This window comes from Microtus oregoni, unplaced genomic scaffold (genome assembly GCF_018167655.1).
Source record: "Microtus oregoni isolate MIOR12 unplaced genomic scaffold, Mior012 000018F_ref0000195, whole genome shotgun sequence".
Lineage (NCBI taxonomy): Eukaryota > Metazoa > Chordata > Mammalia > Rodentia > Cricetidae > Microtus > Microtus oregoni.
In genome coordinates, this window is record NW_024543077.1 from 39,079,411 (window position 1) to 39,096,025 (window position 16,615).

The 16,615-nt window shown below is 48.2% G+C and overlaps 1 protein-coding gene across 8 annotated transcripts in view; it reads left to right on the forward strand.

Annotated features, from left to right (window-relative positions):
- Positions 1 to 3,423: 3,423 nt before the first annotated feature.
- Positions 3,424 to 16,615, forward strand: part of LOC121458927 (SPATS2-like protein) — a 156,872-nt gene continuing 143,680 nt past the window's right edge. For 4 of the 8 annotated variants that reach the window (XM_041668331.1, XM_041668332.1, XM_041668339.1 and 1 more), the window contains exon 1: positions 3,424 to 3,536. In XM_041668331.1, coding sequence (XP_041524265.1) covers positions 3,447 to 3,536 — 90 coding nt within the window. In that variant the 5' untranslated portion in view covers positions 3,424 to 3,446. Of the gene's footprint in view, positions 3,537 to 4,091; positions 4,143 to 4,199; positions 4,360 to 16,615 lie in introns of those variants that run through there. The other 4 variants (XM_041668335.1, XM_041668333.1, XM_041668336.1 and 1 more) reach the window with 2 other exon arrangements.

Sequence of the window (16,615 nt, forward strand, 5' to 3'; positions counted from 1 at the left end):
GTTGCTTGACGTCCATCCTTTCATGTCTAAAATAATATTGTGATGTACAAATGATGTCTGACGGGGAAAACCAGGAGGGCACAGAGATGAATGTGGAAGAGTCCCCTGCATTTCAGCCTCTCATGGAGGGAGCCACAATGTAAGCACCCTTCAGCATCTACCGTCCCTTCTTCCTAGAGCTCATATTATTTTGAATGCCCTGAGCTCTGGGACTTAAAACCATACCAGAGTCTTCCATGCCAGCACATACATGTCTCCCCTTTTAAAAGATAGGTTGTTATCGATGTATCTGTGCCCGTCTGTATTTGTATGTGCATGCAGTTGAGTGTCCAAGGTGGCTGGAGGTATCAGACCTTCTAGAACTGAAGTTAGAGGCATTTGTGAGCTGGACTCTGGGCTCCTACAAGAGCTCCTCACCACAGAGTCCTTTCTCTAACCCCTCCCCTTCATTTTAAAGGGCTTATTATTCCACTGCGTAGACAGGCCCGGCTCTGTAGCTATTCTCCTCTACGTGGGTGCTGAGGTGTGGTCCAAATGCTCTGTCTCTTATACTAACCCCACAATGGACATCAGTGTCAGTGTGTTTTGTGCACGGCATCTCCATAGAAGAGACGGCTTACACGACAAAGGGCTGGCGGAGGCTGTGTGCAGTTTTAGTGTTTGTAAGTACTGTGAATTAGTTTATGAGCATGCTCATAGTTCATATTCCAGACAGTCAAGTACACGAAAGCTCTGATATATATATATATATATATATATATATATATATATATATATATGGGGGGGTGTATTCATACATATATATAGTGAAATTCTGATTTCCTAGAGACTGTTGTTTCAGTAATCTGATCCCCTACGGGAAGAACACTGCAGTTCCCTTTAGAACATCCTCACTACTACCAAGATGGTTGTACCACCTCCATATTTTTTTTTTAACCAAAGTGGACTAGACTGTAATGTAGAAGCAGACAGCCCCAGCCCCAGCGGCTTAAAATAAGCTTTATCCTCACTCAGGGTCACAGATGTGGCTGTGCTCAATGAAGCCATTGACTCCCATCTGAAGGAGTTGTCCCCTCTGTGCACCTCACTGTTTGTAGCACTGAGGGGAAAAGACGATTTGGTCACCATGGTCACAAGTGTACTCATCTAGAGGTGATCGCCAATTCTTCCATCTGCATCACTGGCTGGAGCAAGTTGCTGGGCTGTGCTCCCGTCCAACAAAGAGGTGAAATCCCACTGTGGTCTTGAAGAGTGCCTATCTTCCAACAGTTATATGCCACCTCCCTAGGGGAGATAACCTGATTCTACCCAGTGACAGCACCTGCACGGACAACGTCCAGGGTCTCTCTGAGGTGGCCGGTCACCTCAGGACATCAGGACAAAAGATGTCTGGTGCCTGGGAGCCTAGCAGCAGCCTAATGCCCTGTCCAGACCACTTACTAAGACATTCAAATGGATACATGGATTCAAATGGATACAGAGTTGCCTGAAGCAGGCCTTCCTGAAGGTGTTGCTTTGCTCTGAACGGACCCACACCCTGAAGATTCGGGAGTCTGGCCCAACGGAGACTGAAAAGCTGGGGATATGACATTTTGCCGAAATCAGTACTGTGACAGTCAGCTTTACTGACCTGGATGCTTGCAGTGGACACTGGGTAGAGACTGAGGAGGCGATGTGGAAGAAGGAAGTGACCGCCAATTAAAATATCTGCACGGGGACGTTAGGAAATAGAGACCAACACACTTTGCCCGCATGAAGACATTTTCTGCTCTGGTCCTAAAGAAGTTTTTTATTTCTTTGAAATTTAGTTAAAAGCACACACACAGTAAAAATAAGATTCATGGATTATAATCTTACAAAATAATCCTGAACAGAGTGTCATACTGACATAGCCTTCTGGTTATGATTTTCAAACAAAGCACTTTTTCAATTTTCCAACATGGACTCAAAAACACGGACTTATCCCTTTCACTTCCTGTTTCTTTGGGATTTTAAATCTCCATGTAGCGGTAGTGGGGATCTATTTTATATGCTTTTGTAATCTTTTATGTTTGACTCATCAAAATTCAGCCTTGTTAGTTATTTGACATGGAAGAAGTTTCTATCTACACATCAGTGAGCGTCTTAAACCTTTGGTTCAAGAAACATACCGTCTGTTCTCAAGAAACATACCGTCTGTTTTTCCAGGGTAAATTAACTCGAGCAACCAACGGTCTAAGTTTGATTTGAAACTATAAAACATTCAGTAGTCTGATTTCTCTTGCTGGGTCAGTCTAACTCCTGAAAGATCCTATTGTTTCCGTAAGGTTATCACATCCTTGTCCTTGCGTGGGCTGGGCCTCTACCCCGCTGATGCCGGGTTGGTCTAACTGTAACCTTTGCTATGTTTTTTTCATCACTTCGACTTCTCTGCGCTTGTCCCACACAGCGGTTTTTATTATAGGTATGACTTACTGGAAAGCCCCCCTCAAATATGAAAAGGCCAGGTCTGGCTTCTGAGAACCCTTTCATCCCTCTGGTCTTGAAAGCGTTTTTCTGTCAGACTTCAGTAAGCAAGTTGGATTTGGAGTCCCTGGGAAGGTTATGAAGCCGGAGAAGAAGCAGTGAAGACAGAGTTCAATGTTATTTCTCAAGCCCCTCCTTAGGGAAGCAATAACATATTACTCCTTTTTGAATTCTCGTCTTGGGGAACCCTCGCTCATAACTTAAATGACTTACTTCACAAGATATGAAATGTTCGCCACACTCCGAGTTGAAACATTCCAAGTTACCAATTAATTTTCCTCTGAATTCAATGAGCAATAGAATGGTGTTTGTCCTTGACATGCAGGGCAGAAGCTAGCTTTGCCCTACGCAACATGGCGGGGCCCAGACTAGGTACCAACTCTTGCTCTGCTTACTAGCAGAAAACTTGGGCGAGTTAATTAACCTTTTTGTCCCCTTTCTTTTTTTGCAAAAAGGCGGACAAAAAACCCCACACCTGCCTGATGGATTATCTGAAGGATGAAATCAGATACTAAAGCACTCACTCGAGTTAATTTTTAGACTCAGCACTCCAGCCTTATGAGGTAGACGAACACTCCCAGTCAGTTAACAAAACGCGTTCCTTCCCTTTAACTCTTCCTTGTAACCAGGGTGGGCATTGTCAGCTGGGGTAGCATTGGCAGGTAGCATTGTTGATCCCAATGCTACCTGCCAGTGTAATTCATTTCAAATAACGGCTTCCTCACATGGAATACACGAGCTCTAGAGATGTAACTGACTAGACAGATCTTTGTAAAAAAAAAAAAAAAAAAAAAAAAAAAAAAAAAAAAAAGGCTCCGAGATCCATGAAGCCGCTGGAGAAAAGGCGGCTAGGAAGTTACCCTTCAAAAATAAACCTAAGAGCAGCCTGCATTTCCCTCGGCTGCCTCTGGAAGAGGTATACGATATAAAGTGCGTCCATCATGAATAATGATCGCCTTAACTCTTCCGACTACTGCGCTCCCAGGCAGAAACATTACCGGCCGATGCCATGGGCGGCTCAGGGCAGCTCGGTGGGTGACCATGCACGCTTAGAACCGCGCGTGAGACCCTGAGACCCGCAGCGAAGGCGAGGGGCCAGAACCCTTGGGCTTAGTCGGGTTTCAGAGGTCGGGTTGAGCTCCAGCGCTGCTAAGGGGGCCTGATGTTCGGCGGCATTTCCGAATAAGCTATCTTTGTTTACATTTTGAGCTTGGCTCAGCCCCAGAAAGCATTACTACCTTCTACCGGGAGAAGCATCTCGCCTTTGCAGAGGGTGCTGGGGCAGCAAAGTTCATTTTCCTGGGTAGGGAAGAAAAAAAAAAAAAAAACCCGATTCTCTTGCTCCTCGGGCGGGTAGTGACCCGAGTGTCGGATCACAGTGGGCAGTTTCATGGGAGGTGGAGGTTTGGAGGGAAAGGGGTGGAGGTTGGTGCGGGGCAACCCAGCGAAGTGCGGAAGCTGTATAGGGGATTCTTCTAGAAAGTAGGGTGGGAAAGGAGCTAGGGAGGGCGGGTGGAGGGACGGGATCTGTGTCAGAACGTGCGTGTGAGCGGATACAAAACCCAGGGAGGCGTGATCGGCGGCGGCGGCGTGTGTGCAAGCCGGAGCGAGGGGCGCTGGCGGGGTGTGTGCTCCTGGTGAGTGACACGGAGGGGCGGGCGGCCGCCAGGAGGGGGCGGCTGCGCGGGCGGGAGTGTCCCTGCGTGGGGGCTGGCGGCGCGGAGTTGAGGCAGTGAAGGAATCCAGCGAGAGGGCCCCGCCGAGCGGCCCTGCCGCGGCTCTCGCTCCGCTGCTTGCCCTTCGCGCTGCAGGGGCCACCAGCGCCGCGCCCCGGCCCGGGACAGAGCATCCGAGGTAAGCCGGGGTCCCCGGGACGCGGGACGCGGCGGGGCCTGCGCTGCCGGGGTGGAGGTGGTCGATCGGCCGTGCACTCCACAGTCCGGGCTCCCGGAGGCCGCCTCCCGGGGAGCTGGGTGTGGCCCGCGATCGGCGGACCGGACGCGGAGGTCGCCGTCCTTGCCTTTCCCGGGCGGGCGGGCGGGAGGGCGGCAGGCAGCTGAATGTGGGCTCGGCTGGCGCTGCTCCGCGCGGGCGCCCCCCTGCGCTCCAGCTCCGCGCTGCCGAGCTGCCCGGCCGGAACGGGGCCCGCAGGTCCCCGGCACCCCGCACCCCACGGTGCCAGCGGGATCGGGTCCTCAGAGTCCGTGTGCGCGCGGCGAGGGCGCGCGGGGCAGGCGGCGGGAGCGGGCGCCGGGGCCGCGGGACGAAGCGGTGTCATCGCACCGCCGCTGGGCGGATAAACCCGGGAGCCCGCAGGCAGACCCGACCGAGGGTCGTTTCCGAGGTGCGGAAACAACTTGACTTTTGCGTGTCTGGAAGATCAGCCAAGCTTCTCGCTCAAGGCTGGGAGGTCCGCGTTTATTGCTGACACCGGGGCTAAGGACCCAGCCTTTACCTGGACCGGGATGCAACGGAAGCCTCCCATCCTTTTCTTTCCTCCCCATCCTGGCGAGTGGAGGCTTCCAGTGCGCAGCGGGGTTGGTGTTTATGAACTTGATGAGATTTCAGCTCCCAGCAGTCCTGGTTTTAAGCAGGTGCCAAGGTTGTGGAGACCGGACACTTTCAATTAAAGATGCTTTCTGTACAGCGTTTTGCTTTGAGTGCTCTGCAGTCTCTCTGTAGCTTGAGGCTGGTGAGGACCCTTTGAACTTCCAGCACAGAGCCGTGCTTCCCTTTCGTAAACCATGATGTGTATTATTTCAGTTGCTTATTTAAGACACTCAAGTATCAGCCGCCCTTGCCAGCCCGCAGATTTTAAGGGGGTGGGGAGGGAGAAAAAAAAAAGAAACACGGAAATCTTAGACTCTGCAGAGAAAGAGTAAGGTCGTGTGGCCCTTATGTCATCATTCTGTTTTGCTTTAGAGGAACGTTTCGTTGCTACTCAGACTCTGTTTTCCTGAGAGTACGCAGATGTGCAATATGGCAGGGAAAAGAAAGGACAGGAAGTCAGAAATAAAAAAAGACTACTCAAGTAGTAAAACCAATTATTTTGAAAGAACTCTTTTTTTAAAAAAAAAAAGTTGCTTTCTGGATAAAATATTTTATGAGCCTTATGAAATTGTGTTACTTAACCAGAAAGCAATGTGCTGTGTGTGTGGATGGGGGACAATCTTATCAAAGTAACTGGAGTGCTGTAAAAAAAAAAATCTGTATCTGGTGTTTGCTGTTTCTTTTTTATTATTATTTTAACAAAGAAAAAAAATCAACTTTAAGAATGACTTTCTATTTGGACAAGGCGAATACTACTTCAGTCTCTAATTAGAGTTTTGAAATAAACTCAAGCTGGGTTAAACCCTTATTGTGTGGAGCAACAGAACACAAAACATGTCAGATTCCGTATGGCTTTGCGCGCGCGCGTGTACACACACACACACACACACACACACGACTAGCTCCAAAAGATAATTTGCATAAAAATACAATAACTTGAATGCAGAGATTATTTAAGAGATTAAGGGCGAAACGCTGAATATCTGAGAGAGTGTTAATTGGCAAATTTTGTTCTTTCATCTCTGAAATAGTAAATCATTTCTCAGGAATCGGTTTGGTTAATGGGCTGGTTTAGGCAGGCAAAACAAGCAGGGTTTCTTTTGTGTTCATTTTGTTGTGGGGAGCACCCCACAGAAGTCTTCAGTTGCTCACACATATCAAGGGGCCATTGTGAAAAGAGGAATCTCCTAGCCCCAGAAGGTACCTCACCGTGTCAGCAGTAAACAGAGAAACAAATACTTAAGCCACATCATGGCGGTCTGTGAAGTAACACTGCCAAGTAGGTGGCCTCCACATGGAAATGGCCCTTAAGCCTTAGAAATTTCTCGGTTTTAGTCCTTTAAAAGAAAAGGGAAATCAGGCTGAGTGGTGGTGGCGCACTAGGGAGGCAGAGGCAGGCAGATCTCTGAGTTCGAGGTCAGCCTGGTCTACAGAGCAAGTTCCAGGACAGCCAGGACTGTCCCACAGAGAAACCCTGTCTTGAAACCAGAAGTCAGTTTCTTAGTCTGCAGAGGATGGCGCCATTGTTACCAGTTCGTGTTTGTTCGTGGTTGTTTCAGAAACGCAAAGGCAGTCCTGAGGACTTTTACACAGCTGCAACCGACATCTTAAGACATAAGTCAGCAGAAGAAGCTTTAGCTCCAGTTTTGATAACTGGAAACGTAGACGATAAGGCGAAATGTAGAGATTGCTTAGGGCGCGATTCAGGCTGCTACCGCCCCTTCTTACTATATCGCGAGAGTCCATCTTACGTGTGGGATAGGTACTGCTCGGTCACAGCTCTGCAGTCCTGCGTCCCTGGTGACGTCTGTGGTGCTGTCACCACCCTTGATGATGACAATTCAATCTGTGGTGTTTCTAAGGTGTGTGCACAGGAGAGTGGCTCCCATAGCACGGCACGGGGTATAAGGGCATACACCATGCAGTCAGACTTCAGTGATTGCTTGTTGATCTCTGAATGGTTGAACGCGATTCACCTCATCAATTGATTCTACCGTGGCTGTGTGTCCTTCAAGTGGAATCGCTCATTAAAATGGGGTTTTCATTATACAGTTAAAGAAACGGTAAACACTGGAGGAGAAAAGCAAACCTTGTTTCCCGTCTCCTCTTTTGAAGTCGGCTGTATGAAGGTGTTATTTCCTTGATACATCAGAATGGCTAATTTGCAGTTATAAAGACTGATAGATAAAAAGGCCGTGTGTGTCGATTTTTCTGCGGAGGTTTGTTTGTTCGGTGAACGGTTAGGACTCCCTCAGTACCACAGCAGAGGGAAAACAATCTGTGAAGGTGTGTGTCTATAGCACCTAGCATTTCCATGATACTGGATTATTGGATAGCTTCTACGTTCATTTTCATTTTCTAATAAAGACTTCTACGGTAGCCTCTAGCCTTCTAGCATAACAGATCTTTTGCTGTAGTTGGGATGGATCCTTTCTGGTTTATCTGCTTGCTTAAAAGTCGTTTTATGGTGGTTGTCCTATCCTCAGGCTAGAGACCTGAGGACCTTTCCTTACAGCTGCTACTGAACTTGTACCTTAGGTGATAAAAGTTCCTTTTGTGTTTTTTTTTTTTTCTTTTAATACTTTGTGGTTTCTCCGGATCACCTGAGCTAGGAATCCTTCCACCTGTTTTTCTAACTAGAGAACTGCATCAGATAGTGTTAACTTTTTCTGGTGACAATTTCTCCCAGAGACTGCCCTAGATGGCCTTATCTTTCTTCCATCTCCCTTGGGGCCAGGAATTTTTACAGCCCTCCCTGCCTTCACCTCTTTGCCTTTCCCCATCCCATCTGCCAGCAAACCTGCTTCTCCTGAGAGCACCTCTCCAAGCATTTCCCACAGAAAGCCTGGCACCCTGTGAGCTCAGGCTTCCTCGATCAGGAGCCACTGCCAATCTCAATGCAACATGGTCCCCAGATGAGGATGGTCTGACTTAAGATTTTGCAGCCTTATGCGGTGAAAATGTGATGTGCATTCAGCAGAAATCATACTTTGAATTTTCGGCCTTGCCTCAGGGTAGGGATGGACAATGTGATATTCTCTTACCACGTTGAGTCATGGCCATGAGCTACAGTTCGCTATGACGTCAGGAGGAGAAACAACTGATGCTCTAACAGGTGTCTAACCTGCGACCAGTAGACCACGTGTGGTACTGTGGAGCCACGAATGGGGGCCAACACAGAATTGTAACTTCCTTAAAACATTATGAGATTTCTTGGTTTGCAATATTTTTTCTTGTAACTTGCTTGCACGGTTCTGTAGCATGAACACTGTAGGTGGCCGCATTCTCTTGCAAAGTCAAAAGATCATCGCCTCTTCTTATGTTGCTAGTGGTTTTAGATGTGGGTACCCAATACGTTGTGTAAGTTAAACACTTGATTATAAAATAGTGCCCCTGTCAGATGCTCTTTGTCCACCAATGAGCTAATAGCAGTGTCCTGTGTGTGTTTGAGGTGTACTAGGGTGGGCTCTGATGTTCAGCAGGTTAGGGGATACAGTTTTAGCTCTCTGTGGGTTGACTGGGAACCAAAGTAAGCCAAGGAAGATCTAGAGTTCAGACACTTTCCAATCTTCCTGCTCTTGGTTGGCATCAGGTCCAACCTCCCATTGTGTTTTTCATGTGTTTTATACTCTTGCCCAAATTTAACCGAACGGTTTGATTTCCTGCTTCTTCCAAACATGACCTCTTTCCTTTGCTTGGCTCCTTCTGCCATGTATTTTCATTTCATCCCCTTTCTCCGTGCCCTGCTCTTTCGAATGCATTGTCTGCTTTTCTCTGACCCAACCCAACCCAACTCATCTTCAAAGCCAAACCCTGGTCATGCTGCCTTTGTTGATCGCTTCTTTTGCCCCTCTGTCTGCATCCTCCTTCAGTTTAGACCCTTGCTTAGATTTCTCCTACACTGTTGCTTCTTGCTTTCCCAGGGGCTTTGTGAGCTTCTTGAAGGCATCAGTATAACTTCAGTGTGCAACGGCTGAAACCGGTAGTCCTATCTAGTGTCTGATAAATGCACCCGCAGAAATACTAAGCTAGAAGGGTCCGTTCTTCAAGGATGGGCTTTGAGAGCATCTCAGCCTTACTCGCTGGTTTATGTTGAGGGTCTGACTCGCAGCCTGGCTTTTGGTTATGACCTCAATAAACGTGTGTTAACACAAATATTGGTGTTGATGTTGGATGAAAGGGACAGACATTGGACGGAGGCATCTGTCAGGGAGCCTTTCTCAGCATTCTTGGGTGGCTCTAATCAGTCTCTCCCTTCATCAGCTGTGGGGATTCTGAGGTGGGGGCATTCTCCCGAGTTGAGATAACAACCGACCGAGTCTGGCGGCTGTGACTTGGAATTGAGGAGGCTGCAGTTATTTTAAGATGGGATGATGAGTCTCAGAGTGAGCAAGAATGAAAAGCATCAGGCTCAATGCCAGTATTTTATATGTAAAATAATCAGGCTGAAGTTATCACTTAGGTAAAGGGTCTGATAATTGGCGTTAAGACTCCAGACTATATAACAGGGGTGTCCAGCCTTCTCATTTAAAAGCAACTCTGTAAACTGGGGGGAAAAATCATCTGGGGATTCATCAGAGAGTGAAAGCCGCGGCAGGGAAGAGCTTTTCCCATCTGCTAAAGCGGTGGTTCTCAGCCTCCTGATGCTGCAACCCTTTAAATCCGGTCCTCATGTTGTAGCGACCTCAACCATAAGTTTATTTGTGCTGCAGCTCCATAACTGTGATTTTGGTTTTGTGACAAATCAGAATGTAAATATCTGTGTTTTCCTATGGTTTGAGGCGACCCTTGTGCAAAGGCCATTCGTGGAGAGGGTTGTGACCCACAGGTCAAAAATGTGTATTGTGTGGGAGGCCAGCTCCTTACCCTTGTTTTTGAGATTTATTTCATAGAAAGCATCTTTTCTCTGAAGAGGTTGCTCGCTCTAGCGGGAGATGGAGTCTACGGGAGCTCAGAAGGGGAACATTTACTTCTGCTGGTGGGGACTGATTATTAAAGTAATTTGTTACGATTTCAGTCGTGGTGTTGGGAGCGTAATGGGGAGGGAAAGTGTTCACATGGAATGGAAGCTTGGTTTCCAGGATTTTTTTTTTTTAAAAAAAGTCTTCTCAACCAGAGTTCTGAAATGTTCAATCATGGAGCCTACAGTGTATCTAGATGTGTCCTGTGATCGTTGATGTGTGAGGCCAAGTGCTGAACTGACTGAGATAAAGCACAGGATAAACCCTGTGAGCTGTATGACCCTGTGTGGGCCTGGTTTTGTTTGCCCAACTCACATAGAATGCTCAGAAGGGCCCCCTGCAGGATGAATGTCACCAAAGCTTCCACGTGCCCAGGAGTACTAAGTACAGAGAATCCTTCATACTGTTGTCCCAAGCAACCAGTATGGGACACTACCCAGGTGTCTGCTGGAACTCTGGGAATGTGTGGACATATAGCCCTCAACTGACTATACAGCTACCTTCATGGACCCTAGAGCCAGGAGCCCTGGGTACCAATCTCACACTTGAGATTGTAAGGGGAGTTCTATGTTATGGATTCCATTCTATGAGGTGGTAAAACATCCATCACCGGGGACGTGTGCAAATAGACGTTTTAAGGAAATGCCTTCCTTAGTTATACATGTCACGCCCCTTTATCCTCAGATATCCTGGAAGCATGTATGAACCCCATTTTACTGAGAAACGAAACTGAAGTCTAGAAAATTTGATAGTTACTTTATAAAGTACGCATTAAAGCCAGGCCATGTGAACGTAGGAACCAAATATGCCTTGTGATGGAGAAAGGTCACAAAGACTTACATCCTGGTTGAAAAATGTGAGGTCCCTTGTCATCCCTGAGGTTGGCTGTGTAGGGAGAAAGAACTCTCCATGACCAGGCACTCACTCATCGTCAGAGGCACCCAGTTCCCAGAGATCCAGAACCAGCTGAATAACTTATCACAGCTATGACAGACAAGTCCACTCGTTCCGGCCTTGCCATGGACGGGCAAGGTGGTGTCTGTATGCCCCTTCTAAGCTGCTGAAGCTCGGGGAAGGTCCAGGACTTGACTGGCTGAAAGGTCACTCAGTGTCAGGCTCTGAGTGGTCTGACCCCATCTCCTGCTTCTTCTCACATCCCCCTGGGAGTGCAGCACGGTGGCGTGGAGGACACTTATATCAGTTCATCCAGACACTGGCTAGTCCGGAAGACTACAGTGAACACCTTGTAACTATGGTTCTCGGACGATCAACAGGTTCTGTGTGGGACACTACTGCCCACAGTGTCTACGGGTGTGTGAAGGATTTACAGTGTCTTAAACCCACAGCATCAGTATGCCACAGAAGAAAACAAAACACCAGTGAATTCTTCCTGTCTTCCATCTGTTTTATGTATGATATGCAGAGAAAAGATATATATGTCTTTATATGTAAATCTGCTATGACCCCTCTCCTCCCCTCAAGCCTCATTTCCCCTGGGGTGCGACCCTTCTCCTCCCCTCAAGCCTCATTTCCCCTGGGGTACGACCCCTCTCCTCTCCTCAAGGCTCAGCACACTTGGGGTGCGGCCTCTGCTTACGTTTTGCATTTGGTCTGCAGTGGCTCATGCGTTTTGCTTCTGCCCACCCTCTGTGTGCCAACCTGTGTGTCCAGTCAGAGGTACCTTTTCTAATGTTATCTCGGGTGCTTTCAACTAAGTGAAGTGAGTCTACAGTGGGACCCAGCTCTAAACCCTTGTAGGCCTCTGTGCTTTCTGCCTTAATTAGTGAAACCACTTCAGCAAATGTAGGAAACCTCTCTTCCCCAACACCTATGTTTTCATGACCATTAAGCCCTGGTGGAAGCCAGGTGGTCATCTTTTCAAACTGGCCATAGTCTGCCCTCCCCCCTCTCCACAGTGACCTTCGTGGCTGCACTGGGTCAGGCTCTCAGTCTTTCTCTTGAGGTTTATTCGAGTCTCTCTGCCTTCTGTCTGGCTCAATTCCAATCTCTTCCTCACAACACAGCTTCTGTAAAAGGCCCATTGAATCGCGACTCTTCACTTAAAATCCCCCAGCACAGCGGCTGTAGCCCAGGATCAAGTCTAAACTCCCTAGCAGGGCACCAAAGGGCCTTGGTGGGTCAGGCCTTCCTTTCAGGTGTGCATCCTTCCGCCTGTCCTGCTGTCTGCTTCCGTCCGCAGCATCCTCCCTGAAGGAAATGCGGTGTTATTAGAAATGACTCACGGGAGGGATGGGGACAGGAGAAAGATAACAGCGCCATGGGTCTGGTACCATCACACCATGGCTGCCTGTGGCCAGTGAGCACTTGAGATGTGGTTAGTTCCAAGTCCGATGGGCTGGGAATGTAGCAGAAGACTTTATGGGACACTGGGGTGGTTTTAAGATAGCTCGTTAACATCAGCGTGTGTGCCTGTGTTCGCACAGGTGTGAAAGTTGACCTTGGATAACTTCCTCAAATATTCTCCCTGGTTTTTGAGGCAGGATCTCTCGCTGAACCTACGGCATACTGGCCGGGCTGCCCTGGGTGGGTGACCCTTCAGTCTCTGTGTCCCCAACTCTGGGGTTACATTTCTGTGCCTGACTTTTCCACAGAGATGTGGGGGGTTGGTTTCAGTGTCTCGCGCTTGTGCAGCAAGCACTTAACTGAACGAGCCGTCTCCTGAACCCCTCATTAGCATAATTTTGGTTTGCATATCACCAGCTAAATAAAATAGATTATTAAAACTAGCTCCGCATTGTTTTAGCCTAGCTGCTAGAAAATTTGAAATTGCCTGTGTGGGTTGCATTGTAATTTTACTGTAAGACAGCCTCTCTACGAAACAGCTCTGTCTTCCTAGGAAGTGTGCCTGGTATAAGCGAAACAAACCCGCGAGTCTCTGGGCTGATTTAGTCAGCTCTGTAGTACAGAGAAGCAACAGTTGTTCGGTTTCTCAGTCCAGAGGTATAGAGTGCTTTCGATGAGATTCAGAATCCGAGACGGATTCTGCGCACCTGGGCCAGAGTCTCACACAGCGTGCACAGCATGGAGGCACAGCGTATCTCGCCCCAGGCCTTCCCACTTACTGCAAGAGGAGCAGCAGCCTTGTGGTGTCTGGTGGTGTGGGGGGCAGGGGGCAGCTTGAAATAGACACTAAAGGAACTTGAAAGCACACTCCGAGAAGCCCCCCCCCCCCCCCCCCCCCCCCCCGCCTTGAGGTACCAGGAGAGATGCCTGGGGCCAGGTCTGTGCATCAGTGCTTCTTGATGGGTTAAGCCATAGCTTTCCCGCTCTTTAGCTCTTAAGATCCCAAGCTAGTTCCTGAATCAAGGGGTTTCGAGTCGAAAGTGTGCATCCAGCCAGAGTGTGCCCAAAGTTGCTAAGAACTTTGCAGACTCCTGCCGGGCACTCTGGGAAGCCTTCTGTGCATCAGTTAGCCACAAAGACTTTGGGAGAAGGTTATGAGGGTTATCAGGAAGACCCATCAGACACTGTTCTGCGTTCCAAGAGATGCACCAAGCTTCACGCCTTCACAGTGCAAGCATGATGGGAATCCCTGCCAGGTTGGTGCAAGAGGAAGGAACGTCCTCCAGAAGGACACGATGGGAGAAACCAAGGTGATCAAGAGAAAATTTTCCAAGAACTGATTCCTGGGAGAGTCTGAGAGAGGCAGTGTGACTCGGGGCTCCCTGGACAGGGGATTTGCTGCTGTGTTTTGTTGCACCCTACGGGTCTGAAAAGAACCCCTTCCTGTCTTGATTTCTCTGTGAACATCTGTTTTGATTTGCTTTACGTGGTGAAAATCTGTCTAAGATCTCGTTAAGAAGACACGTTCCTGTGCTAGGAATAAACCTTTGACAGTCACACCTCTCCGGAAAAGGAGCAGAGAGGAGTTGCGGATACCCCAGTGAGGTTATTTCTTACATGACTGCGGATAATAGGTGGCACAGACCTGGCCCTGGGCATCTCTCCTGGTACCTCAAGCGGGGGGGGGGGGGGCTTCTCGGAGTGTGCTTTCAAGTTCCTTTAGTGTCTATTTCAAGCTGGGACCAGCGTGGGACTTCCATAGAGGGAATGCACGCAGGCATCCGTACTTTAGTGAGCCGCCATCCAGGGGATGGTGCATTTGGTCAGGAAATCCTGACTCAGCCTCGTTCTTGAGTGGTCAAGTTTTCGCTCTGCGTGCCAAGTTCTGCTTTTCCTCTCACGTGTGCAAGTCCTGCTTCGAGTTTTTATGAGAGAATCCCGGGTCGTCTGGACTGAACCTTGGGACAGCAGTGTTGTCTGTGAGCGGCAGATTCTAGAGCTGAGTCTCAGCTGCTTCCCCAGGTCCTTCCGGTACCGACATCTCCATGTCATGGTCAAAACATTTAACGCATGATTTGTAGAATAAAATATCTTCCTTGCTTTCTGGCTGCATTAGTTCATTGTCTTTTTTTTTTCTGGTTATAGTTATAACAAAATTAAGGAGGCATACTGAAGGTCTATGCAGCTCACAGCTTGGGAAGCTGAGAGCTCAAACAACACAACTCCAGCTTTGGCGGGGGGGGGGGGGGGGCGTCCAGGAAAAGGTGGCTTAAGTACCTGTGGGTATGAGGAAGGGAATATATCTTAAAACAGGAAGCCAGAGGAGACAAAAGCCCTGTAACCCCTTCCAAGGCTACATTCCTAGTGACCTCAGGACCTCCCAAGAGGCCTCAGTTCCCAATACTGCCACACTCAGGACCAAACTCCCAACACGAGAACCTTTGAGAGACAAAAATACGTTGACAGGGTATACCGTTGACTCTTCCCTCACTCCAAATGCCCGACAAGAGATGACCTTGCAGGTGGCCCCTCCGCAGATGTCAAGGTAGTTTTTACCGTATGTACATCCAACCGAAAAGCAAAGGGGAGGTTGAGGATAGCATTCATTTCTCACAGATGGCACATTTCTCTGTTTGTCTCCAGACAGAAGGCTGGGCAGAGTAGAGAGGCAGCTGCCTTTATCATGTGACTTCAGAATCCACACCCCTAAAAGGGCATTTCAAATTCCAATAGTCTCCTTTCGTTAACACATGAAGAGTCCACCTTAGGAAACTCTATCCTCCTTCCTAAAGCCGGTGTGTTCTAAAGGCAAAAAAGCCCCAGGCGGGCATTTGGAAGTCCCTGTTTGTTGCCTGACATGGGCTGGCTGTAGGAGTTAGACTGACGTCTTTAACTTTCTGAACTGAGGTTCTGTTGTGTGAGAAGCAAAATTAGCCATGTCTACCGTTATGTTATGATTTGATCATGACTAAATAAGACAATATAAAGTTCCTCAAACTCATGCCATGGAAGTGGTAACTTAAGCTCACTAGACACACACTCCTTGGCCGGAACAATTTCTCAGCCTTTCTCTGAGGCTGATAAAAAAAAGAATAAAAATTCAGACCAAGGAGTTCAATTTCTGCCCGTTCAGCAATGGAAAAAACAAAAGGACCAGAAGGAAGCTGCCATCATATTTTCATGACGTCCGATCCCGTGTAATAGTTTGCATTTGTGAAAATTCTCCTCTGGAATTGTGGGTGCAGCAGGAAGCCTTGGGGAGGGGGGGGGCTTGTTTACATCCTCTGCCAGGATAGCGTGACAGTGAGTAAGCCGAGCAGGCTTTAGAGTCCGGGAATCGTCAGGTGCACTGCCATCAAAATAAACTCGTGGTTTGGTTTTTCTTTTCTTTGCTGATAAATTACAAACAAAGGAAGTCACAGAAATACCCTGAAAAGGAAGCTTCCTGTCCAAATTAGATACCGGAGAGGGTTCTGTAGACTCATTTGGTGGGAGCCACTCTTTGCTTAACTGTGGGTGTTGGGGAAGTTCTTTTGCTGAGGGCTTTGTTGCTTGCAGGGAGAGAAAAGCTTTAGAACATCAAAGAAAATGGGATTTTGATTAGAGGCAGTGTTGCTCCCTTAAGGGCTGACTTCTGCACACTTTGCTGGTTGCTTGCACCTGACTAAGGGAGCCTTCTCACTGGCCTTCTGGAAACAAGAGGAAGGCTGAGCAGATGCCGTGTGTTACAGGAAGCTGTAAGTATGGCTGGCCTTGTACTCGTAAAAGGGAAACTGGGAGGTGTTACACCGACCACTGTCCAGTTCCAGGACTTCGTCCTTCTGTATCTCTGATGAGATCTGAGTGGGGACTTGTTGCAGGAGGCCAATTGTTGGTTCCTGGCCGCCCGGCTAGCTTAGCCCTGAAATAATCACACAGAAACTGTATTCATTAAATCACTGTTTGGCCCATTAGCTCTAGCTTCTTATTGGCTAACTCTTACATATTAATTTAACCCATTTCTAGTAATCTGTATATTGCCTCGAGGCTGTGGCTTACCGGTTAAAGTTCCCAGCATCTGTCTCCGGCAGCTCCATGGCTTCTCTCTGACTCTGCCCTTCTTCCTCCCAGCATACAGCCTAGCCCCCCCCCCCCCAGTTCTGTTCTTCCCTGCCATAGGCTCAAAGCAGTTCTTTATTCATTAACCAATAAAAGCAACACACAGACAGAAGGACCTCCCACACCAGGGACTGGATGCAGTGACATGTATCTGTCCTCTGTAGTTGTATTTTTTTCCTTATTCTTTACCATTTTGG